Source organism: Schistocerca cancellata, chromosome 4, assembly GCF_023864275.1.
Source record: "Schistocerca cancellata isolate TAMUIC-IGC-003103 chromosome 4, iqSchCanc2.1, whole genome shotgun sequence".
Classification (NCBI taxonomy): domain Eukaryota; kingdom Metazoa; phylum Arthropoda; class Insecta; order Orthoptera; family Acrididae; genus Schistocerca; species Schistocerca cancellata.
This window is the reverse complement of record NC_064629.1, coordinates 232,355,016-232,382,428: the sequence shown is the minus strand read 5'-3', so window position 1 is coordinate 232,382,428 and position 27,413 is coordinate 232,355,016. Positions and strand designations below refer to the sequence as shown.

General features: G+C 43.1%; 1 protein-coding gene across 1 annotated transcript in view; it reads left to right on the top strand.

Moving 5' to 3' along the window:
• Positions 1–27,413, top strand: part of LOC126184035 (protein tipE) — a 549,851-nt gene that overhangs the window by 193,677 nt on the left and 328,761 nt on the right. Inside the window, exon 2 of the mRNA XM_049926392.1 lies at positions 19,305–19,793. Within this exon, the coding sequence (XP_049782349.1) occupies positions 19,305–19,793 (489 nt within the window). The remainder of the gene's footprint in view (positions 1–19,304; positions 19,794–27,413) is intronic.

Below are 27,413 nucleotides of genomic sequence, written 5' to 3'. Positions count from 1 at the left end.
CGCGGAGAGACTAGTACTTTTTTTGTAAAAAAAAATGTTCAAATGTGTTTGAAATCTTATGGGACTTAACTGCTAAGGTCAGCAGTCCCTAAGCTTACACACTACTTAACCTGAATTATCCTAAGGAAAAGCACACACACCCGTGCCCGAGGGAGGACTCGAACCTCCGTCGGGACCAGCCGCACAGTCCATGACTGCAGCGCCCTAGACCGCTCGGCTAATCGCGCGCGGCTACATTTTTTGTAGCCAATGGCGGTAACATCATTATGTAACGAGAAATGGATGCAGCTTACGCTTGTTTTATGACCTATATACAGGGTTATTACAAATGATTGAAGCGATTTCACAGCTCTACAATAACTTTATTATTTGAGATATTTTCACAATGCTTTGCACACACATACAAAAACTCAAAAAGTTTTTTTAGGCATTCACAAATGTTCGATATGTGCCCCCTTAGTGATTCGGCAGACATCAAGCCGATAATCAAGTTCCTCCCACACTCGGCGCAGCATGTCCCCATCAATGAGTTCGAAAGCATCGTTGATGCGAGCTCGCAGTTCTGGCACGTTTCTTGGTAGAGGAGGTTTAAACACTGAATCTTTCACATAACCCCACAGAAAGAAATCGCATGGGGTTACGTCGGGAGAGCTGGAGGCCATGACATGAATTGCTGATCATGATCTCCACCACGACCGATCCATCGGTTTTCCAATCTCCTGTTTAAGAAATGCCGAACATCATGATGGAAGTCCGGTGGAGCACCATCCTGTTGAAAGATGAAGTCGGCGCTGTCGGTCTCCAGTTGCGGCATGAGCCAATTTTCCGCGGGCTACGCGTGAAACTTGCCCGCACGCGTTCAACCGTTTCTTCGCTCACTGCAGGCCGATCCGTTGATTTCCCCTTACAGAGGCATCCAGAAGCTTTAAACTCCGCATAACATCGTCGAATGGAGTTATTAGTTGGTGGATCTTTGTTGAACTTCGTCCTGAAGTGTCGTTGCACTGTTATGACTGACTGATGTGAGTGCATTTCAAGCACGACATACGCTTTCACGGCTCCTGTCGCCATTTTGTCTCACTGCGCTCTAGAGCGCTCTGACGGCAGAAACCTGAAGTGCGGCTTCAGCCGAACAAAACTTTATGAGTTTTTCTACGTATCTGTAGTGTGTCGTGACCATATGTCAATGAATGGAGCTATAGTGAATTTATGAAATCGCTTCAATCATTTGTAATAGCCCCGTACATCATTACGAGCATCCGCTAGCTCTGGAAGAGAGATGTGCAACAGTATACCGTATGTCAATTTGTTCTGTTAAAACTTTCACAAAATGGGTGGGACGTATGCTAAATGCGAGGCCGCAACATGCATCCACACCGCAGATCGCACATTCAGTGTTGCGTAAAACATCTGCATTTTACGCTAGGGAAGCCACACTATCAAATGTGGAGGACGGTGTTTCGAGTACCACTAACATTCCAGCCCTCTCCTGTTCCATGCGCGATCCCTGCTGATCCCAGCGAACAACGAAGACAGACTGAAAAGTAACGGGTGTAGTTTACCTTTTACAGGTGATGTTAAAAACAGGATAAGCAACATTTTAAAGGCAGTAAGTTTTTCTATGTTTTTCTGTGTCCCAGACAGAATACCATGGAAACTGGACATTAAAAAAGCCAGACTGATTTCTTTCAGAAAACTGGATGAACGAAAATCACAGCTCAAATTCCTCTTAACTTCTGAAGAAAAATTTGAGTTTGAAGAATATTTGTTATTTTGTACACATTACTTTGTACAAATAGCTCTGAGCACTAATGGACTTAACATCTGAGGTCATCAGTCCCCTAGAACTTAGAACTACTTAAAACTGACTAACCTAAGGACATCACACACATCCATACCCGAGGCAGGATTCGAACCTGCGACCGTAGCGGTCGCGCGGTTCCAGACTGAAGCACCTAAAACCGCTCGACCACTGCGGGTGGCTATTTTGTACACTTCGTATTTGTATCTGAAGCGACACTCTTTCGATAATAATTCATACGGTGGCCAGCAGTAATGTTACTACACACAAATTGTTTATCTCTAATCGCCTAAAGAATGATTATCATATTTATTGTACCTTGGACAATATTCGCAAACTCTTTATTTTCTTCGCCGAGATATTAAGTTTTGTGGATGCCTTATGCTTCAAACTTCAAAGAGCTCGAAAAAGCTATTTACTGTCTTAAATATGAACGTAACGTGATGCTGATAAAAGAAAAATAAATTCGACGACCTTGTAGCCGTTGTGAGATGAAAGCCCATGTCTAGTTGCCTGCAACTTCTGGAGTGTTAAGCTTTCCAGCCTTCGACGGCACTTTGATCTCGTAAAAGCGGGATCCAAAGGGCTTCAGGTCATCGACTAATGGAGGTATCGCAAGACTTTAATGCTTTCTGAAGCCATTTCTATTATTCTCAGACAGACGCATTCGTTTTTAGTTCCACTCTGTCCCCTTAGCTCAAGCTAAACTAAATACCGCGGGTTTCATAGCGTATGGACATTTGACGATTCATGAAAATCATTGTTCTCTGTTTTTATGTTAGGTATACTTCTAAGAATTGTGCAACAAACACTTTATACGTCTTACAGTCGGAATAGCCCTCAGTGATTGAACCTTCTGTTCGGAAAAACATTGTGTATAGTTTACTGCGAGATACGATAGAAATAATGTTATCGTGCAAAAGGTAACATGTCTGAGACACCAATGGATATCGAATAATGCCTTGTACACTGAAGTCACACTAAACTAAAAGACTAAAGTTTCTTATTATACCATCTATACTACAGTTTATTTCCTCTATACTCTGAGCTGCAGCATATGAAGAAAGGCTATTTATACGCAGCCATGCAAGGTGTAATTACTATAATTATACCTTCACTAACAATTTGTGAATAGTAAACCAGGAAATATAGGATATTCCTACCTGCATCACAGAAAAATGGTTCATGTAATTATCTGAGTACTTTCGTTCATCATTTGTGTAGCACTTGTTCGAGAATCACAGTTCTCCGGCATTATTATTATTACTAATTATTTATTATTATTATTCTCAGGTTCCTCATCACTGACTTTTGTCGGGCGTCGCCCGTCTCGTCCCCAATCCCTATTACATTTCCACTTTTACTGAAATGTAAAAGGTCATTTTCCTCTACATTTGGTCACAAATGTCAACCTTTGAAATCGGTTGAAATCTTTCAGGATGAGCCTGTATTTTCTTCGTCGCTGTAATCATTGTATACAATGGCATCAGTATCAGCATCGGAATGTCCATATACACCGAGTCACACGCAGTAGTTCCCACAAATCAAGAAAAGCACTGACTAACGTTAATTCAGAAGAATTAGAGATCTACTAGACGAAATACATGCAAAATGTATAACATATGAAGCAGCACAAAAATATAGAAACATAGTTACAGAAGAAGAACTAATAGTTGAGAGGTTAACGTGTTTGAAATCTATAAAATGGAAGCATCAGTTAGAATAAGTAATCTCATTCTAGGTTACGATACTACAATAGGAATGAAGCCCTTACTGCATTGCATAATAGAGTTAATTATGTCTATGAACTCCATACTAAGTGAATGCCATTCTGCCGGCCGCGGTGGTATAGCGGTTCTGGCGCTGCAGTCCGGATCCGCGGGACTGCTACGGTCGCAGGTTCGAATCCTGCCTCGGGCATGGGTGTGTGTGATGTCCTTAGGTTAGTTAGGTTTAAGTAGTTCTAAGTTCTAGGGGACTTATGACCTAAGATGTTGAGTCCCATAGTGCTCAGAGCCATTTGAACCATTTTTGAATGCCATTCTTATTCCCAAGAGTCTGGGAAGCAGGACAACGAACAGCAGCACGCTTTCTTAGAATATCTCAAACATTCTCCTTGAGATTCAGGTCGTAAGACCCAGATAGCCACTCAGTGTGCTGAAATATTTTTTGGTGAAGATATCTGGCCTCGTGTGGCCGAGCGTAGTTTTGGTCTTGTAGAAAGACATCGTTATCTGTTAGGCCAACAAAGATTATATATGACCAACATCCAAAACTTAATTAACAACAAACAACTAGACAAACAATGTAGCATTTTTTCAAAAATAAATCGATACCACTGGAAGATCATTATGGTAAAATATGCACGGAGAAGAAGTTTTTTAAGAGACAGTTTTTGCTAATAACATGCAAGAGATCATGCTGTGACATCTGTGAGCGCAAATTTTGGTTAGGCCTGTAAATTGTAAACACTAACGGTCCAGTCACACCTCCGTGAAATTACCATAACATCTACTCATTTCTTTTTCTTAAAAGTGAAGTATTCTGTTCTATCTGCAAGGAAATCCTGAATCCAGTCAAGAAACACGGCATCGACCTCGTCGCCGAAGTCTGTGGCGCCTGGATATAATGGCTGAACAGAGCGAGCTGAGCATAAGATCTGTTTGCCTGGAGAATAACGTATGTAGCGAAATGAGGCTCTTCGCAGATGACACAGTGGTGCACAGGGAGGTGCACTGTAAGAAATTTGTTAGTAAACGCAAAAAAAGTTGCAAAACGGCTTTGTCTGGTGCAAAGATTGCCAGTTGACTCGAAACATAATTAAATCTTATGTCACTAGTTAGAGTATCCAGCATTTACGGGGTATATATTTATTCCAATCTTTTGTTACTCCATCCCGCCTCTGTCTATCTCACCCTCCCCCTGTCTGTCCATCTCCCCTCTCCCCCTCTCTCTGTCCATCTGCTCCTCCCCATCTCTCTGTACATCACCTCCTTCCACCCTTTAAGTCCATCTCCTCTTCCCCTCTAAATCCATCTCCTCCCTCTTCTCTCCACTACGTTCATCTCCTCACGCCTTCTAATACAAAATCCTCACTTTCCTCTCTCTGACCATCTCCCCTTTCCCTCTCTCAGTCCATTTCCTCCTCCCCCTCTCTACGTCCACCTCTAGCTTCCCTCCTCCCCATTTTCTGTTACCATTACTAAGTTGTCATCCCCACCCTAAATAGGAGGCTGGTGGTTCTCATCCTCACAGTATTTCTTTCCAGATAGTAAGTAATGTGTGTACCAAGCTTGGTTGGAATCGGTCCAGGGGTTTAGGAGGAACTTTTTACACATAGCATTGCCAGAGTACGCATATGTCACATATATTTCACATACATTTGTACGCATATTTCACCTGTATCTGAAGCTAATTCCACCTTGCACATTTGTTATCACACAGTTCATTCATCATAATGTCATCTCTTCTGAACATTGCGTCGTAAATTTATACAATTTTTCAGCTACAGGGTGACAGTTATTGAACTATATGAAAGAAAATCGTCATAACGTCTGAACGGTTAGCGTTAGGACGTTCAAGCTGCAAGACTGGCGACGGGGCACGACGGAAATTACTTGGCGCATGCGCACGTGCCTTGTTGTTGTCGGCCATTTGCACGTGAAAATGTGACTATAGAGCGTGCCTGAGCGTATGGCGCTTGTGAAGGTCTGCTATGCAATAGGAGCGCAGCTGCGGCTCAAAAGGATGTTTGTGACCGAATTCAAGCTGAAGACAACCGGTACAATCAAGAATTTGATTCGCAAGTTTGAGATAACGAGTAGAGTTCGTGATGACAGTATTGGAAATGTCGGTCATCCAAAAAGGGTGAAAACGCCGGAAAACATAGAGAAGACGCCCTGTTTCAAACCAGCCCCAGGAAATCGATCAGACGAACTACACGACAGGTGATAATCAACCGGGAGACTGTGCGAGAAATTGTTGTTGAAGACCTGCATATCTTCCCATACAAAATTCAAACCCACCATCCATTGAGCCCCAGGGCCATGGAACAGCGGTTGTGTTTCGCCAACAATATTGTCCACAGAACTGACGGACAGGACTGTGATGTGAATATCATTTGGTTTAGCGACGAGGCCCACTTTCATTTGGATGGGTTTGTCAATAAGCAAAATTGCGCCTTTGCGAGAGTGAGAACCCGCTTTTCGCGATCGAGAAGTCCCTTCATCCTCAACTTGTGACAGTACGGTGTGCAATGTCCAGTCACGGAATAATCGGTGCGATATTCCTCGATGGCGCTGTGACTACCGAACGGTACATGAAGGTTTAGGAAGATGATTTCATTCCTATTATCGACAGTGACCCTATTTCGACAAGATGTGGTTCATGCAAGGCGGAGCTCGACCCCATCGAAGCAGGAGAATGTTTGATGTGCTGGATGAGCACTTTGGGGTTCGTATTCTGGCTCTGGGGTACCCAGAGGCCACTGGTATGAGCCTAGATTGGCTGCCATATTCTCCAGATCTGAACACATGCGACTCCTATTTTTGTGGTGCTATATTAAAGACAAGGTGTACAGCAATAATCCCAAAACCGTTGCTGAGCTGAAAAGAGCCATTCAGGAGCTTATCGACAGCATCGATGTTCCGACACTTCAGTGTGACATGCAGAATTTCGTTATTTGTCTTCCCCACATCATCTCCAAGGATGGCAGGCATATCGAACATGTCATAACCTAAATCCAAATATCTGTAGTGACGCTTACATTTTGAATGAAGTGTGTGCACACCGTAGTTTGTAACTAATTTACGTTTATTTTTTATATGGTTCAGTAATTCTCACCCGGTACAATTGTGTATTTGGATACTGTCCGCAAAATGTGTTACGATTAATGTTAGCAGTAAAGAAGTAGTAAATTAAATCGTCATGCCTGATGCAGCAGTTTACTCCATTCGCAGCGAAAATATAGTAAGCGATAAACATTTTCTTTAATCATTTTGCGAGTTTGGTCAACGAGGAAACGTTTTCTGAGGTTATTTTCAGGCAAAATACGTGTTTTCCTAGCCAGACGAGTTTCGCTTTATCGAAGTAAAGCGTCAGCTGTGGTCTCTAATTAAAGATATTTACAATCTGATTTATTTTTAAAATAGAAAAACAATTCATTAACAATTTGTTGGTTTTTACTTACGGTAATATCTGCTTGCTGTTTCGCCTGCATCAGGAATTGCCGTTTGCTATCACATTTCGAGGATCACTGGAACCAGACTCAACCGTAAAGTATTTTGAAAGAATTATACATTGTAGACACAATAAAACTGGACCTTAAAATTCACCATACATCTCAACTTATTATATACTATCCGCAGCTGGGGCAAATGGTGTTAGACAGGTTTCCTGTCCTGAGTTGCATGAAATATTGTAAGGGCCACTTTTATTTTGCACATCCTGCAGTTGACCAACGACATAAATCTATCAGTGGGGAAGGCATATGACAAACTCAGTTTTAATGGAGCAGTCATAAGAAAATTCAATTAAGGAACGACGGAGACCACTTAGAAAATGCTCGTCGAACCAATTCTTTAGTACTGTTTCATTAGTCTGGCATCATTACTCAATTTGATTAACGGAAGTTAGATTGCATAAAGAGCTACACAATTCGTCATGGGTTTGTTTCATCAGCATAGAACTGTCTCAGAAGTGCTTAACAAAGTGCAGAGGGAGACATTATAAGAAATATGTAGTTTAGCGCAGAGAATCTTATTCACAAAAATTTGAGAGCCGCAGTAAAATTTGATAAATTCAGAGGCGTACAATAGCACAATCAGTACCTTCTCTCAGACACTGTACGGTTTCTTGCGGAGTACAAGAGTATTGCAACAGGAAGCACTGGATGCGAGCTGAGGAGGATATGGGCTAAAATCCTCGTCCTATCACCTACATTGTCCAGTATTTCCCTAAATCTACAGTGGTGAATGTCGGGACGGTGCCTTCGAAAATAAGATGACATATTTGCTTTTCCATTCTCAAACCCATGCTTCCGCTCCATCTTTAATTACCACGACTTCGATGTATGTTAAGCACTAAATTCCTTCCTTCCTTCACTATTTTCGAATGAGTAATAGAACTTTGACAAAAGAGATTCTGGCTTACTCATATAAAACAAAGCATAAAATCAATGTACATTTTTGACGATAAACGCTGAACTGATCCGTAACTAAACAGATGCGAACATGAAGCGATTGTTTGCATATTTTTTTTAACAAAAGAAACAATGATAAATTTTTAATTTGATTTGCTGGTTTCAGCTTTCTTTGATCGTACAATGATTCAGTTAATTACAATGAAGCAGGGAATCGGAAATGTGCTATTTTCAAGAAATATATAGTACACCGTATACGTTAGTGCTTCTTACTGTATAACACTGGAGATGAAACGCTTACCTGTGGCCTGTGGAAAGGTGAATAGTTAAATTTTACGTTTAAGAAATCTTCAAGCAGGAATATTTTACAAGCATACCTTCGTTTGACGGTCGCATGGACTCCCATACGGAGGAAATAGTGATAGGCTCCCTGAGAGAGCTGAAAACAAGTAAGTCGCCATATGTGGATGGATGACCAGCTCGGTTTTGCAGAGAATACGCAGCGGCATTCGCCACTTACGTAGCTTTCATTTATCACGAATCTCTCCTCCAGTGAAAAGTCCCAAGCGACTGGAAAAAAGTACAGGTGACTCCCTTATATAAAAACGGTAAAAGAACGGATCCGAATAATTACAGATCCATATCCTTAACATCGGTTTGCTGCAGGATTCCTGAAAATATTATGAGTCAGAGTATAATAAATAATCTTGAGATGGAAAAGCTTCTGTCCACAAATCAGCGCGGACTTAGAAAGCATCACTCATGTAGAACTCAGTTTGCCCTTTTCTCATATGAGATCCTACGAACCATGGATGAAGGCAACATGAAGTTCCCATTTTCCTAGGATTCCGGAAAGCGTTTGACACGGTACCATACTGCAGAGTATTTACGTAGATACAAGCATATGGAATAGGTTTCCAGATATAAGAGTGGCTCAAAGATTTCTTACGTTATAGAACCAAGTAAGTTGTCCTCGACGGTGAGTGCTCATCAGAGACAATGGTATCGTGAGGAGTTCCCAAGCGAAGTGTGGTAGGACTGCTCTTATTCCCTATATACATAAATAATATGACGGACAGGGTGAACAGCAATCTGCGGCTGTTTCTGATGATGCTGTAGTGCACGGAAAGCGTGCTCTAAATGTGGAGAAACGTACGCTAATGAAGATGAATAGGGGAAGCAATCCTGTAATATCCGAATACAGCGTTAGTAGTTTGCTGGTTGACACAGTCGTATCTGTTTAATAAATGGTTCAAATGGCTCTGAGCACTATGGGACTTAACAGCTGTGTTCATCAGTCCCCTAGAACTTAGAACTACTTAAACCTAACTATCCTAAGGACATCACACACACCCATGCCCGAGGCAGGATTCGAACCTGCGACCGTAGCAGTCCCGCGGTTCCGGACTGCAGCGCCAGAACCGCTAGACCACCGCGGCCGGCAATATCAGTTTAATAGCTAGAGGTAACGTTAAGAGAGCGATATGAAATGGAACGAGCATGTAAGGACGCTAGTAGGGAAAGCGAATGGTCAACTTCGGTTGATTGCAAGAATTTTAGAAAAGTGTAATTCATCTACAATGGAGTCAAGAAATAGTTCACTAGTGCGACCCATTGTCGAGTACATCAGATCGGATTAAAGGGCATCAAGGCAATTCAAAGGAGTCGTGTTAGATTTGTTACCGATAGGTTTGATCAGGATGCAAGTATGTCATAGATGCTTCATGAACCGAAGTGGGAATCCCTGGAGAGAAGACGACGTTATTTCGTTAGACACTATTGAGAAAATTTAGAAAACCGTAATTTGAAGCTGACTGCAGAACAGTTCTACTGCCACCAACGTAATATTCGCGTAAGAAGTGCGGAAACAAGTTAAGAGAAATTACGGCTGTTTCTCCCTCGCTCCGTCTGGGAGGGGAACGGGAGAGTAAAGGGTAGTATTGATAGGAGCCACACGGTGGCCTGCAATGTGTGTATGCAGCTGCGGATGTACGTAAAGTCGTATCTGCTCGTGAAATCCATAAAACAGGAGTAAATGAATTCTACTAAATCTGCAAGCAGTTGAGCGTGAAACACCTACAAATATATGGTATACTGTTATTCACCTATGAACGAAGTCAAGCAGTAGCACTTCTTTTACATCAAAAGAAACTGTATTATATCCGCTGACAGACACTGTTGCGATATTTCCTCCGGTACTGCGAAAGCATAAATTTTTTTCGAGCTGAAAGTCCTCATTAATTTGTTGTGTGATGGAATATAAAATCAAATATGAATACACATAGCTACGACCAGTAACTCGTGGAAATGTGAAGTGTTACATCATAAAGCACAATTTCGGTATTTATCAATTCTGTGACGATGTCCGTCACATAACCGGTATTAAAAGATTAAGCATTCATTCCATTTGAAACTGATTGCGGTGGCGCTCTCAGCTTATGCTTTTTATTTTAGCTAATCGGACTTTATTTATTACAAATAATTATTAGCTGAGAGGGCGGCACACTTAACATTAGCGTGTAATCAGCTTGGACCGTGTTGCTAACTAACTGGCGTATGTTATAATACGAACGGTATTGATTAAGTGTTCGATTTGTGTTCGTAAGCTAATTTTATTTTGCAGGATTATACGACGCAGTGTTAGACGTCAGCGCTTTTGCTTCTGACCGACTGCCTGGCTGTCCCATTGCAGATGTGTCGCTCGGTTTAGTTTTATAGCGAGCTCTTACTTTCACTTCACTGCCTCCCCACACGCGCCGCTGGCCTACGTCGTATTTTTTTTTTCCGAGGCTCGGAACTTCTTCACAGTTTGCGGTCACTCCTTAACCGCTAAGCGTTTGACTATCAAAAGTCAATAATCCCTCGTACCTAGATGGAATAGTATTATCACAACGCTCTGTCAACTGTGTGCGTTGACCAGAGGAGTAACATTGCTGAAAGATTGACTCTAACCTCTGTAACTTCGGGCCCATATACATGCATTTATACTGCGACTGCTATGCCACAGTAAAGTACAAAGTGCTCCTCTGTTCAGAAGGTTCAAAAAAAAAAGTTAAAAGCGATTGTTATCTTTTAGAACGAAACCTGAATTACTGTTTTCAAATTACGGCTTACTATATTTCATGTTTTGGAATGGTATTTGTTGTTATTCCAGTCTATTAAAATACATGTTTCATTCGTAAGGAACCGATATATTAGGTATGGGCTCACTAGGCGCACCGGCCGGTGTGGCCGTGCGGTTCTAAGCGCTTCAGTCTGGAACCGCGTGACCGCTACGGTCGCAGGTTCGAATCCTGCCTCGGGCATGGATGTGTGTGATGTCTTTAGGTTAGTTAAGTTTAATTAGTTCTAAGTTCTAGGCGACTGATGACTACAGAAGTTAAGTCGCATAGTGCTCAGAGCCATTTGAGCCATTTCACTAGGCGCTGGACCGTCATTTGGATGCTACTCACTTCTACATGATCTCGTAGATGACGTCTTCTCGGTATCGACAGTTGCGCATAGTGGCATAACTCAGAATCCTTATGTTCTGACTTCAACAGCTGGCTATTCTCAGTGACGCGGGAGCAAAGTTTGTGGCAAGTAAAGAATGGATTCAGCGTCTTAACTTTAGTGCACTGCCGGAAGAATATAGTACACCTGGAAAGAGGACGTCGATTTTGATTCGACGACGGCGGTTTCAACGTCGTCCGCGAACAGATGGCATAGTGGCATAGTAAGCAGAGTGCGTCTAACCTTTACCAGGTAATGCTCACAGCTAGAAGGATTAGTGTGGTGCAGATATGTGAAGCATGCAGGCAACCATGCCACGGAGAGGCACTCGTGCGTCCTACAGCCAACTGAACAAGTTTGAAAGGGATCGAATTGTGGCCTTACGAGTGGCAGGATAATTCTTTTGGAGAACTGCCGCACAAGTTGGACGTGCTGCGTCAGTTGTGTAACGATGGTGGTATCAGTAGTCACGTGAACCTTCTCACACCTGTAGACGATGTTCTGGACGTCCCCGCAGCGCAGACGCTCGCCAGGATCGTCGTATTGTAATGGCAGCAGTGGCGGATCCTACAGCTACTACACCACAGATAAAAGGGCTTGTTATCGCAGACGTGTCAACAGGAGGAATTATGAACCGATTTTTAGCAATGAGACTACAGGCACGCACACTTACAGCCCGTCTTCTACTCATGCGACAATGTCGACGTGTACGACCCGACTGGTGTTGTCAGCGGATCACTTGGAATATGGAATGGCGCGCCGTAGTCTTCAGCGATGAAAGCAGATCCTACCTGCAGGCAAATGGTGGTCACTTGTGCTTGCTGTATTGTAGAGTGCATTCGTCCAAGGGTATTCATTGGACAAATATATTATACTACAACTGACATGTGACTACATTTTCACGCGATTTGGGTGCATAGATCCTGAGAAATCATTACCCAGAACAACCACCTCTGGCCGTAATAACGGCCTTGATACTCCTGGGAATTGGGTCAAGCAGAGCTTGGATGGCGTGTACAGGTACAGCTGCCCATGCAGCTTCAACACGTTACCACAGTTCATCAAGAGTAGTGACTGGTATATTGTGACGAGCCAGTTGCTCGGCCACCATTGACCAGACGTTTTCAATTGGTGAGAGATCTGGGGAATGTGCTGGCCAGGGCAGCAGTCGAACATTTTCTGTGTCCAGAAAGGCCCGTACAGAACCTGCAACATGCGGTCGTGCATTATCCTGCTGAAATGTAGGGTTTCGCAGGGATCGAATGAAGGGTAGAGCCACGGGACGTAACACATCCGAAATGTAACGTCCACAGTTCAAAGTGCTGCCAGTGCGAACAAGAGGTGACCGAGACGTGTAACCAATGGCACCCCGTACCATCACGCCGGGTGATACGCCAGTATGGCGATGACGAATACACGCTTCCAATGCGCGTTCACCGCTATGTCGCCAAACACGGATGCGACCATCATTATGCTGTAAACATAACCTGGATTCATCCGAAAAAATGACGTTTTGCCATTCGTGCACCCAGGTTCGTCGCTGAGTACACCATCGCAGGCGCTGCTGTTTGTAATGCAGCGTCAAGGGTAACCGCAGCTGATAGCCCATGGTGCTGCAAACGTCGTCGAACGGTTCGTGCAGATGGTTGTTGACTTGCAAACGTCCCCATCTGTTGAATCAGGGATCGAGACGTGGCTGCGCGATCCGTTACAGCCACGCGGAAAAAATGCCTGTAATGTCGACTGCTATTGATACGAGGCCGTTGGGATCCAGCACGGTGTTCCGTATTACCCTCCTGAACCCACCGATTCCATATTCTGCTAACAGTCATTGGATCTCGACCAATGCGAGCAGCAATGTCTCGATACGATAAACCGCAATCGCGATAGGCTACAATCCGACCTTTATCAAAGCCGGAAATGTGATGGTACGCATTTCTCGTCCTTACACGGGGCATCAGAACAACATTCTACCAGGCAACCCCGGTCAACTGCTGTTTGTGTATGAGAAATCGGTTGGAAACTTTCCTCATGTCAGCACGTTGTAGGTGTCGCCACCGGCTCCAACCTTATATGAATGCTCTGAAAAGCTAATCATTTGCATATCACAGCATCTTCTTCCAGTCTGTAGCACGTCATCTTGGTGGTGTAGCAATTTTAATTGCAAGTAGTGTAGTATAACGCTCACCCACACGTTGCCCGAGAAACAAGTGCTCTTCAAGACGTGCAGTAACTTCCCTGGCCAGCACGATCCCAGGACAGTATTCGATATCTGTACGATCGATTGGATGAGACAGCACCTGCATTGCCGCCTGTGGAGTCTTCACTACATACTGATATGGGTGTATCATCATGGGTCGATACCTGGTACCACAGAATCGCTTGTGCTATTGATCTGTGAATGTAACTATTTCATATACTTCATATGCATTGTTGCAACGATAGATTTTTAGTGAAATGGAAAGCTCTAAGAAGTTGTACTAATGTTTTTCACGGCAGTGTACATTGCTTCTCTTGTACAGTTCACCACCAATACGGAAACAACATCCGTAGATCGATGTGACAAACGAAGTGGCTTGTTTCCATCAAATGCCTTCGTGTAATTTTTTGCGAAGTAACACGGCTGCGTTCAGGTACATGGTTACAGTAATAAAGACATAAGCCCTGTCCTCGATAGGATAGTTCCGTCGATGCACGAATTCAGTATTATTCTCCTGTACCCGCAAAAGCGTAACACTTCAGTTTTAGAATATCGGTTTTAGATGCTACGTAATAGGTCTCTGATCTGTCGTTTGCCACACCACGTCAGAGCATACATACCCAACTTATTGATCATTCTCCTTCTTTTACCAATTCCCACCAGTTTTATAAACATTTTTTTTGACATGCACTTTCGTGAATTACTATCGTTGAATCACTCTCACATCAATTGTCTATACAACTAATAAAGTTTATGCCACGATGCTATATCACCCCCAGACGAGGTGACTCGTCTCACAGTCACCACGGTCCAGCCTCTTCTCTCGAGACACCCTGCTCGCGCTTCCGTATATTGTGCAATATGGCCCTTCGGCTGATGACTGTTCCTTCCACCGACCCTGGATTGCTTCTACACTTTGACTTTCAACAGGTATTTTTCGATATTATTGTAATCCTCTTTAAATACATATAATACGCATAATTTAACAATCTCTTTTTAATTTGCTTCTTACTTCGATTCTTCTAAGCAGTTTTTATAATCTCTTTACACGTTTACTTTCAGATTTCAAATTGTCTTACTCACTGCCCCCCACTGCAAGCGGGTTCCCGAAACATTCCCCCATTTGGGCATCCCACTGACATTATAACAAAGAGTGGTCTATGTGCCACTATCTTCCACAATTATTTGCCATGAAAACAAAATTTTTAAAAAAGGTTCATCACATCCTAAGTGAAACATAATCGCTACATAATGTCAGCATCAGCTCAAAACCAACAAAAGCCATTACCCTAACATGAGTGAGCGTTGCGAGAGTAAATCATGTACTGACTTCAAAAAGTAAGTTACACATGTCGTCCCACACTAAGAGCACTGCGCAAAAAGAGTGGCGCATTGACAGAAGCGAGGGAATGTTTCGGGTTTCCTGCAGACGTAGTTCTAAATTTTCAGAAAATACACTAGGCCAAATTCTGTTCTATAAATAATAATACCGAAAATTAATGAAGCACATGAACAGGAGACAGCAAATAGGGCAGAATATCCAAAAGTTTGAATATATGTGTTGATGAGAACTTGAAGTGGAAGAAACGTATTACTGAGCTTTTCAAACAATTAAGTTCAGCTAATTTTGCTCTTCGTATAATTGCTAGTACTGGAAATATTTATCTGCCTTCTGGCTTATCTTGCACATTTACGCTCAGTAGCACTTTATCAAATAATTTTCTGAATCTCCTCATCATTTGAACAGGAAATATTGATTGCTCAAAAGCGAGCAGTAAGAATAATATGAGGTGATCACCCTCGGTTGTCATGTAGGGACCTCTTCAAGGAGTTAGGAATTTTAACTGAACCATCACAATACATATGTTCTCTAACGAAATTCGTCATAAATAATTCGTTACTACGATTAATCACGGACACTTGGTGACCAAATAGAAATATGGTGTCATGTATCTGTGTCACTTTGAAAAGTTGTGCAGCATCCAATAGGAGTTGCTTGACTAATCATAGCAATGTGTTACTTTCCGAAGTCCCCACGTAAATTCCGATGTTGGCATACGACGCTTCATTCACTTGTCTCTACGCATCCATGCCTTGTAGGATTTTAGAGCTGTATATTCGACGTAGTCAACTGGCCCACTTGTGACAGTTGGCGGCTTATTTAGACTCAGGCACATCGGCAGTTCGAGGTAGTTCACGTTGCTGGCTCTCGATCATAGCGCCATGGGTTCGTTTCCTGGCCGCGTTGGGCACTTTCTCCGCTCGGGACTCAGTGTGTGTGTTGTCATTATCATTTCATCATCATCGACGCGCAAGTCGCCGAAGTGCCGTCAAATAAAAAGGCACGCGCTAGGTGTTCGAACATCCCAGATGCAGTCTAAAAATTGTTCAAATGTGTGTGAAATCTTATGGGGCTTAACTGCTAATATCATCAGTCCCTAGGCTTACACACTATTTAACCTAAATTATCCTAAGGACAAACACACACACCAATGCTCGAGGGAGGACTCGAACCTCCGCCGGGACCAGCCGCACAGTCCATGACTGCAGCGCCCTAGACCGCTCGGCTAATCTCGCGCGGCCCAAATGCAGTCTCTCGGCCAATACTGCCAAATGCAAAAAATGGTTCAAATGGCTCTGAGCACTATGGGACTCAACTGCTGCGGTCATTAGTCCCCTAGAACTTAGAACTAGTTAAACCTAACCAACCTAAGGACATCACAAACATCCATGCCCGAGGCAGGATTCGAACCTGCGACCGTAGCGGTCTTGCGGTTCCAGACTGCAGCACCTTTAACCGCACGGCCACTTCGGCTGGCTGCCAAATGCACATTTCCTTTTTACACGCAGGTACGATGACGTGCACCCACCACGAGTAGTCCACACGTACATGCACATCAATATCTGTACTCCGCAAGTTATCTGACAGTGTGTGGGGCGGTGGAGGGTACCTCTGGTACGACTAACTGATTCTCCATTCCCTGTTCCACTCGCGAATGGCGCGTGAGAAGAGTGATAGTCTGTAAACTTACGTATTAACTTTAATTTTTCTAATTTTCTCGTCGTGGTCATTTCGCGAGATATATGTAGGAGGGAGTAATGTGTTGTCCGGCTCTTCCGGAAAGTATTCTCTCGAAATTTCAATAGAAAACCTCTCCGTGATGCATAACGCCTCTCTTGATCGTCTGCCACTGGAGTTTGTTGAGCTTGTCAGTAACGCTGTCGTGCCGAGCAAACACTCCCGTGATGAAATGCACTGCCCTTCACGGATCTTCTCTATCTCTTATCAGTAATGTCTGGTAACGGTCCCAGATTAATTAACAATACTCAAGAATCGGTATAACAAGTACCTTGTAATCCATTTCTTTCGTGGATGGATTACATTCCCTTAGGATTCTTACTATGAATCTGTCTGGCATCTGCTTTTCTTGCTATCAGTTTCATGTAGTCATTCCACTTCAGGTCTCTCTGCATATTTTACGGTAGATACTGTTTATAATTGAAAGAAAACAGCACTCGGTCACTATTTTTAACGAATTAACCGGGTTTCGACACTGCTAGGAGTGTCTTCCTCAGAATTTAAATCAAAGAATGGTCTATAACATGGTCACAGAATTATGATTAAATACGTATGATACAGAGTATAAGTACAGAATCATCGTGAAAGATTGGCAGTACTTATATGTCATTTGTAAAATAATAAATATTCCCAAAGGGCATTTTATAAATGACATATAAGTAATGCCAATCTTTCACGATGATTCTGTACTTATACTCTATATCATAAATTTTTAGTCATAATTCTGTGACCATGTTATACAAGGTGTTACAAAAAGGTACGGCCAAACTTTCAGGAAACATTCCTCACACACAAAGAAAGAAAATATGTTATGTGGACATGTGTCCAGAAACACTTTCCATGTTAGAGCTCATTTTATTACTTCTCTTCAAATCACTTAAATCATGGAATGGAAACACACAGCACCAGAACGTACCAGCGTGACTTCAAACACTTTGTTACAGGAAATGTTCAAAATGTCCTCCGTTAGCGAGGATACATGCATCCACCCTCCGTCGCATGGAATCCCTGATGCGCTGATGCAGCCCTGGAGAATGGCGTATTGTATCACAGCCGTCCACAATACGAGCACGAAGAGTCTCTACATTTGGTACCGGGGTTGCGTAGAGAAGAGCTTTCAAATGCCCCCATAAATGAAAGTCAAGAGGGTTGAGATCAGGAGAGCGTGGAGTCCATGGAATTGGTCCGCCTCTACCAATCCATCGGTCAGCGAATCTGTTGTTGAGAAGCGTACGAACACTTCGACTGAAATGTGCAGGAGCTCCATCGTGCGTGAACCACATGTTGTGTCGTACTTGTAAAGGCACATGTTCTAGCAGCACAGGTAGAGTATCCCGTATGAAATCATGATAACGTGCTCCATTGAGCGTAGGTGGAAGAACATGGGGCCCAATCAAGACATCACCAACAATGCCTGCGCAAACGTTCACAGAAAATCTGTGTTGATGACGTGATTGCACAATTGCGTGCGGATTCTCGTCAGCCCACACATGTTGATTGTGAAAATATGCAATTTGATCACGTTGGAATGAAGCCTCAACCGTAAAGAGAACATTTGCACTGAAATGAGGACTGACACATTGTTGGATGAACCATTCGCAGAAGTGTACCCGTGGAGGCCAATCAGCTGCTGATAGCGCCTGCACACGCTGTACATGGTACGGAAACAACTGGTTCTCCCGTAGCACTCTCCATACAGTGACGTGGTCAACGTTACCTTGTACAGCAACAACTTCTCTGACGCTGACATTAGGGTTATCGTCAACTGCACGAAGAATTGCCTCGTCCATTGCAGCTGTCCTCGTCGTTCTAGGTCTTCCCCAGTCGCGAGTCATAGGCTGGAATGTTCCGTGCTCCCTAAGACGCTGATCAATTGCTTCGAACGTCTTCCTGTCGGGACACCTACGTTCTGGAAATCTGTCTCGATACAAACGTACCGCGCCACGGCTATTGCCCCGTGCTAATCCATACATCAAATGGGCATCTGCCAACTCCGAATTTGTAAACATTGCACTGACTGCAAAACCACGTTCGTGATGAACACTAACCTGTTGATACTACGTACTGATGTGCTTGATGCTAGTACTGTAGAGCAATGAGTCGCATGTCAACACAAGCACCGAAGTCAACATTACCTTACTTCAATTGGGCCAACCGGCGGTGAATCGAGGAAGTACAGTACATACTGACGAAACTAAAATGAGCTCTAACATGCAAATTAAGCGTTTCCGGACACATGTCCACATAACATCTTTTCTTTATTTGTGTGTGAGGAATGTCTCCTGAAAGTTTGGCCGTACCTTTATGTACCACCCTGTAGACAATTCTTTGATTTACATTCTGAGGAAGACACTCCTAGCAGTGTCGAAACCCGGTTAATTTGTTAAAAATAGTGACCGAGGGCTGTTTTCTTTCAATTATAACTATTCACGGTCTCTGAACGTGCAGCCATGTACAAAATTCTGCGATACTGTTTACAGTAATTTGTCATCAATAGTGTACTTGCACAGTAATGTATTTCTTTGCCAATGTCTATAAATAAAATTGAAAACTACTGTTTGTACTGAAGACGGGGTGTATTGTGTGTTTGCAGGCGGGAGGACCTGACTGGGCTGTACAACTGCACTTGGAGCTCATGCCGCGAGGGGTGCACCAGCGACGTGTACTCCTGCACTCACCTGTATGTGAACTACAAGCGACCCCTGTACGAGTACAAGGGAGAGAATGAGAGCGAGGCTGCCGCCGTGCTTGCGGCCGGGCCCGTCGTGTGCGAGCGGGAGGCTGTGCTGCTCGTCAACATCAAGGGCTGCGGCTATCCGCCGGAGGTGGTGTGTGACAACTTCACCGCAAGCTACGGCACCGAGGGCGCCACCTACCCCTGCTACTTCTCCAGGGTCAACAAGTCACAGGTCATCCCGCTGTACGAGCGCGAGCACCATGTGTCCATCATTATCAACTACCTGGCCATACCACTGATCATCACGATTGCGTCGTCGCTGGTTCTGTGCGCCATGCACTGCGACTGCTCCGCCACTGAGCGCTTGCGTCGCTTCAAGTCTCGGGCTACAATGCGTGACTTCAGGTAACTATCTGTGCCATCCGCCTGGATCTTGCCTGATCTAGTAGCGGCTACAATAGTTAGAATTAGAAGTACTCATAGCTAGCCTAAGCTTAATACTAGAATCAAACACCGTGTCAGTCAGCATGTATCATCCGAAGAGCGTTCACGCAAACACCCACACGTGTGCAGTTGCAGAATATGGGCACGGTCTCTGGCACAAAACCGAGACTAGTATAAAAAGCAAGTTTCACATCACTGGTAGATTAATTTATGCAATGAGCATTTCATCGGTAGGTTTAGCATGCTTCAACGCATTTTCAACCTCAGCCCATCATAGTTTGACAATATGGATTTATTAACACATTTCTCTATTACGAGTATTCAAAATTTATAATCTTCAGCGATAGCAAGTATATCGGGCTATAGACGACTTATAATTCCCGGTATTCCTAGAATATTTGTAGCCTAAGCGGTGAAGGAAGAGCAGCTACTGTTGATTATAAACAGCACCTCATTTCTGTTGCTTGTAAACTAGACTTCTTCTTCCTCCTCGTCTCCTTCCTCATCCTCTTCCTCGGCACTTATTCCGCGATGTATCGGAGATCGCCGCTTTTGGCTTTATGTCTCCACTTGGGGAGGTTTTGTGCTTGGTCAAGTCGGAGACCCACTGTCTTGATGTCCACATGGAGGGTATCCAGCCAACATTGCCTCGTTCTTTTACCACCTCCCATTTTTCAATCGTGTCTTGATCTGCTCGGAGTACGTGTCCATACAGTTGTGTACCAGCTATGGATCGAAAAATGCGTTGTTGCTGTGGCCTTCACTCGGAAGACTAGTTTCATGTACCTCTCCATGCCATCTATCCTGTGTGTACCTCTTCATCTCTGAATGTCTATTGCAAAAGACATCCTTCTGAATCTGCTTACTCTATTCATCTCCTGGTCTCCTTCTACAATTTTTTACAGCCAATACTTCCCTCCATTACTAAACTAGAGACCCCTTAATGTCTCAGAATGTGTCTTATCAACCGATCACTTCTTTTGGTCTAGTTGTGCCACAAATTTCTTGTCTCATCGGTTTATTCAATACCTCATCATTACTTAAATGCTCAACTCATCTAATCTTCAACATTCTTCTGTAGCACCAAATTTCTAAATCTTCTATTGTTTATTTGTCTAAACTGCATATCGTCCACGTTTCACTTACATACATGGATCCACTCCATATAAATACCTTAAAAAATTACTTCCTAACACTTAAATTTATTTATTCAATGTTTACAAGTTTCTCTTATTCAGAAATGCTTATCTTCCCGATGCCAATCTACATTTATATCTGCTCTGCTTCGTTCATCGTCAGTTATTTTGCTGCCCAAATAGCAAAACTCAGCTACTACTTTAAGTGTCTCGTTTCCTAATCTAATTCCTTTAGCATCACCTGCTTTAATTCGACTACATTCCATAATCCTTGTTTTTCTTTGTTAACGTTCGTCTTATATCTTCCTTTCAAGACACTGTGCACTCCCTTCAACTGCTCGTTTGCTGTTTCTCACACAATTACAATATCATCGGAAAATCTCAACGTCTTTACTTCTTCTCACGGAACTTTAATTAATACTCCAAGTTTTTTGTTGGTTTCCTTTATTGCTTGTTCAATGTACAGATTGAGTAACAGCGGGGATAGCTATAATCCTATCTCACTCACTTCTCAACCACTGCTTCCTTTTCATATTCCTCGATTCTCACAACTGCCATGTGGCGCTTCTCGTAAGTGCAGTGTGATTTCTGCAGAAGTTGTAAATAGGTTTTCGCTCCCTGTGTTTCACCCCTGCTACCTTAAAAATTTCAAAGACAGTATTCCAGTCAACATAGTCAAGAGCTTTCTCTGAGGCTACGAATGTTATAAACATAGGTTTGTCTTTCCTTAACCTATCTTCTAAGAGAAGTCATAGGATCGTTATCGCGTCACGTGTTCCTGCATTTCTCAGGAATGCACACTGATGTTCCTCGCGGTTAGCTTCTACCAATTTTTCCATTCTTTTTAAAGAATTATTGTTGGTATTTTGCATCCATGACTTACTTAACTGATAGTGCGTTAATTTTCAGGCCTGTCAGCAACTTCTTTCTATGGCGTTGGAATTACTTCATTCCTCTTGAAATCTGAAGCTATTTCGCCTCTCTCACGAAATAGCGTACACAATTGAAGCACGAACATTTTATTAATTAAAGGAACAGCTTAACTTTCATGGATCGCCCCTTCTGTGGCAGTTTACAATTGTGTGTGGTTGTTTCATACGTGGTGGAAAATTTGTTTCAAGTACATCTCACACAAATAACAACTGTGCTGCGAGGTAACAGTGGTCTGCCAAGTCCACCCCACAGAAGGGTATGAATAACTGCAATGTTTACAATCATTAAATTTCGAAGACAGTACTATATCTTAAGTAAGTACAGCGAACACTGTCATGAGCTGTAGGCTTGGTGCACAACAAAAACTATTCGACCCGCCATTATGACAACAGTACTCTGAACTCACTGAACGGCGGTAACTTACTAATAGCTCCCGAGGCACACACCTCTTGCTGCGAGTGTCGATTGTTGACATTACCACACATGCCACCGAGCACAGCTTTCATTCGTCATCTCAACGATAGGTGACACATCGGCCGTCTGCGAATTACGTCAATGGTCCCATGGCCATAAAGGGACAGGCCATAGGTTCACCAAAACATTTAAGTTTCCATTACAGCTAGTCGTTGCTCTGTTTCTTTTGTTGCGAGTCAACATTCTGCATAGTACAAGTAACTAGCCGAATTCAAGAGTGGTATATTTTCGATGTGTGTTGGTCCAGAATTTCTTTTATCACAAAGCCCACCAGTTATTGGCCACAGGCTATGCAGTGATAACATAATTTGTGATTTATGGAATGGATTTGCCGTCATCAGTTACTTTTGAGCAAAGCTACTTGAAGATTTTAGTCATTCGCATATATATAACGTCGGTCTTTATAGTACCAATATCATTTGCATCTGCTGACAGGTATTCAGCCTTTTTTGTATTTAGGAGTAGTGTGGTACGCTGAAGGCGGTTCTTCCATGCTTGAAGTTGTCTTCGAAGGTCAGTACAATCTTCAGCAACCAGTAGATCGTCATCACGATACAGTATTGTCCAAAGTGCTAATTTCTGAAGATCTCTGGTGATCGTGTTCATTATTATAGTTAAAGAAGAGGGGAGAATGAGCAGATCACTGGTGGACACCCATAGCTACGGAAAAGTTACCTTATACTATAATAACAGAATGAACTCCACTTTTACGGTTGTGATAGAGCACCCGGACTCCTTCAGTTAGTTCCTCAGGTAATTCATGCTGTTGGAGGGCAGTCCGTATGGTATCAGGTAAAGGAAAGGGAAGTGAAGCTGCTTTGACTTCTCATCGATAATCTGCCTCCTGTACATCTACTCCTGCTATTCTTTCCCTCTACCACCCCATCAACTCCTGCTTTTGGCAGCGACTCGTCTCCTAAACGAGCCCAACGTTTCTATTTCTTCTTGTAATTATTTTCTTCCACATAAATTTTTTCTCGATGATTCACTGCAGTACGTCTTCATTACTTACTTGATCGATCCATTCATACTGCACAGAATCCTGTAATACCACATTTCAAGGACTTTCATGTCTGTTGTCTCCATTTTCACCCATACAGAACTGTGATCCAAACTCAGATTTCATCACCTTTTTCTCATCTCGTGGTTTATATTTCCGCGAGATGTGCTACCTCCACTGTGTTGCAGCTGTTAGCGTTGCAGGCTGCCGTGCTGCCTGTCTTCAGTTCAAACCCGACCACCACAATTTTTTTTTACTAAATACTTATTATTTCTGGAAAGTTATCGTAATTTTTTGTGTTTATAATGTTTGTATATTATGGAACATCGGATATTTGTATAAACAGCAGCACTCTCTATCCAAGAGGACAGTTAAGTTCTGTCTATAGATTGGTGTTCGTAGTAAACGTACTTTAATGACGAACCTTTTTCCGGATTTGGACTTTAGTCTGGCTACGACGTGACACTGATTAATTGGTGGACACACGGGTACTTCAGAACAGCTACATCGCCGTGCCTCGAATTAGACAACGTAAGAGCTGTCGCTTGCACGGACGGGAACTGAAATATGACCTTTCATCGTTCTCACGTACCGTTTAATCAGGAGAGCAATGGATCCCAAAACAGCAGCAAGTCAGCTGCACATCTCCCATCCATCAGTGTTTTCCCGAGACTCTGACCAGGACCCGACGAAATGGCTGACTATTTCGGCCGAGTCGCCAGATACAACGGGTAGAATGATATAACGTGTGTGGCAAATGTGTACTTTTACTTGGACAGCATAGCTGAGCCGTGGATCGAGAACAGCAGACAGGAGATCAGTAAATGGGATGAATTTTAGACCGCTCTGAAGGAAACGTTTGGCCACAATCATTGACAAGTCTACAGAGTGGAAGAACAGTCGAAGATCACAGCCCAAACTCATAGGGAAACGGCACAGTCCTACATTTTGTGGCCCTATGCCGTGTTGTAAATCCAAATATGACAGAATCTTAGAAAATCCCACACTTGATGCTGGAGTTGCAGAACACATGTATCAAGCTAGTGTGGGAATGTATGACACAACAGAGGAATTCTTGAAGTGTTGTCAGAGCATCGACCTTGCGTGTATCATACGCCCAGGCAGTGAGAGAAGAGATACAGTATTTTATTGCAGACAGAACTGTCGGACAGAGTAAGCAGCAGACAGCAGATACGTCAGGAGGCAATACATAATGATGAAGAAGAGCGGTGTCTATCTTTGGCACCAACCTCCACCAGCATCCAAATGCGCCAGGAAGAATGGACTCCGCCAACTTGGACCTATGCCGCAACCATCAAACTACAACCCAGTACCCGGCCAACGAAGGTAAAACCAACTCCCCCGTCAAGCATAACGCCCCAAAGAACAGATGTTTGGAAGACAAAGGACGATGTACGCTATTGCAGAGAAAGAAGACGAGGTTTCGCCGACTTCTACAACGCCAAACGTCAACCGTCACAAGAGCCCTACTCATTCCAGACAACAGCAGACGATACAGTGGACCTTTGGGACGCAGCCCGTCACCGTACCCTGGACGAGGTCACTCCCCTACATGTCGCTACCTACCTGCCCACTCTTTTACCCAACGAATTCAGGAAAACTAAGTGAGGCGAACATCTAAATAGGTGAGGCTTTTGCAGATGGAAACCCCCCACGAAAGAAAGTCACAAAGACGCCAGGGAATCTCACTGATGTCATCATCGACGGACAATCTGTAGGGCCACGAGTCAACTCAAGAGCTTACTTCTTTAACGTGGGATATTCATCGTCGACTATGTTCTTGATACAAAAAAGGTTATGCCGAAAGTCGAAAATGAGAACAGTGTCCCACCGACAGGAACATGCAGTGCAAGAGTAACTATCAGTGGCAGACAAAGTATCATGCGCTGCTACCATAACAGCCAACGCAGGTGAGAAACCTGCTATCGAACTGCCAACAGGATCTGGTAGTCCACTCGTCGACGAGTGGTAGCCATTCCATACCAATTTTCCAATGCTTTCAAATCCGGAATGGAAAAAAGACAGACCAAGCGGCTCGTGCTAGAACGCTGTATCAAAATTCCATCACTCTCCAATTAGTCAGCACTTGTTCAACGTGTCGTCGGCTGAACGACAGGAAATACGGGATGAAGTGGAGAAGATGCTGCAAGGTGACATCGTTGAACATTCAGAGAGTCTTTGATCCTCTCCTGAGGTCTTGATGAAGGTGAAGGTTGTACGTCAGCTACCAATGACTGAACTAAATCACGAAAGAAGATGTATACTCATTACAGAACATCGATGAAATTCTAGACTGCTTGAGAGGAGCAAAGGATTTCTCAGCTATGGACATGCAGAAAGGTTACTAGCCTCCCCGTCCCCGTGAACCCACACAGAGACACACAGGCAGACATTCACACACGCACACACAAACACACACACACACACACACACACACACACACACACACACACACACACAACCAAGCATGTCCCTCCATTGCTAAACTTATCATTCCTCCATTCCTCAGAATGTGTTCTGTCAAAGAGCCCCTTATTTTAGTCAAGTTGTGCCATACTCTTTTTCTCCTCAATTAGATCCCGTATATCCTCAGTAGTTATCCAACCTACCAATGTAATTTTCAGCATTCTTCTGTAGCACAACATTCCAAATATTTCTATTCTCTTCATTGTCTGAACTTTCTGCTGTTCACGTTTCACTTCCATAGAAGTCTACGCTCCAAAAGAATATTTTCAGAAAAGGCTTGAAACACTAAAAGTTTATATTCAGTGCTAACAAATTTCTCTTTTTCAGATAAACTTCTCTTCCTTCTTACAGTCCGTATGGTATATCCTCAACACTTTAGACATCGTTAGTTGTTTTGCTGCCCAAATAGCAAAACTCATCTACTTTTAATGCCTATTTCATAACCTAATTCCCTCAGCATCCCCTGATATGATTCGACTGCATTAAGACACCAATGTTTTCCTTTAGCTGTGATTCATCTTACGGTCTCTTTCGAAGACAAGATTCGATTCAGGTCAGTATACTTCTCCGTAATGGAAGCAGTCATGCTAAATCGCGTGGTTACCCGGACGGATGAACGCTCTTGCACTCTTGCACGACGCAAAAGTCAGTGGCACATATTCTTCCTTGAACATCTGGTTCACGCTCCACAGCATTCATACAACACCCATTGTCACGCAATAGGTTAGATATTACTGCAGCTAAGTCAGTATCAACCAAGGTGCTATTCGCATCTCATCTTTTTCAGTACAGCCCTCATTTATCTTATCTGGCAGTAGAAATCATTCAGACTCCACGTTTTCACGAAATATTGGAGCTGATTATTCAAGATCACTCCCTTAACTTACACAACGTTAATATTTTGCATACCAACTAAACTTTCACGATCAGTTTCTGTCTCTGTATTTTCTGCTGCCTTGCGGACACTACTCTCTTTTAACCTACTTCGCACAAAAGTAGTCAAACTTACCGTCAGATGACCAAAGAGATGAATGTTTTTAACCCACCAATCGTCAAATTCTTGTTGCCTCTTCTCTGCTTTTCTTCATCAGCCTCTATTTTCTCTACCATATCTGCTTGGTCTACTCCCACAGCCTTTACTTTCTTAGAAGTGTTTGTATTGTCTTCTGGCAGCTGGGATCCTTGGAATGCTAAAATCTGCAACATTTCCTCCAGGATAGTCCCCTGTGGTACCGCAAAAGACATTGTTGACCCTCTACCAATTACACAAAAAATAACAAACAAGAAGAGAAAAAAGAGAACGAAGAGGAGAACCCTTAAATATACCATTAATATAATAATTCGTATTAGAATATAAACCTTCTGCCTGAATGCTAATCGTGTCTGCTATTTTACATGTTTCACAACAGTCAGCCATATTCCTTACCCACAACAAGAGAGACTGCCCATTCCAAATGGCATAAACTAACACACACGTTAAACATTGTTGGAACAACGTCTGAATTCGCTTTCCTCGCACTGAACATACAAACACAATAAAAGACCTCGCAC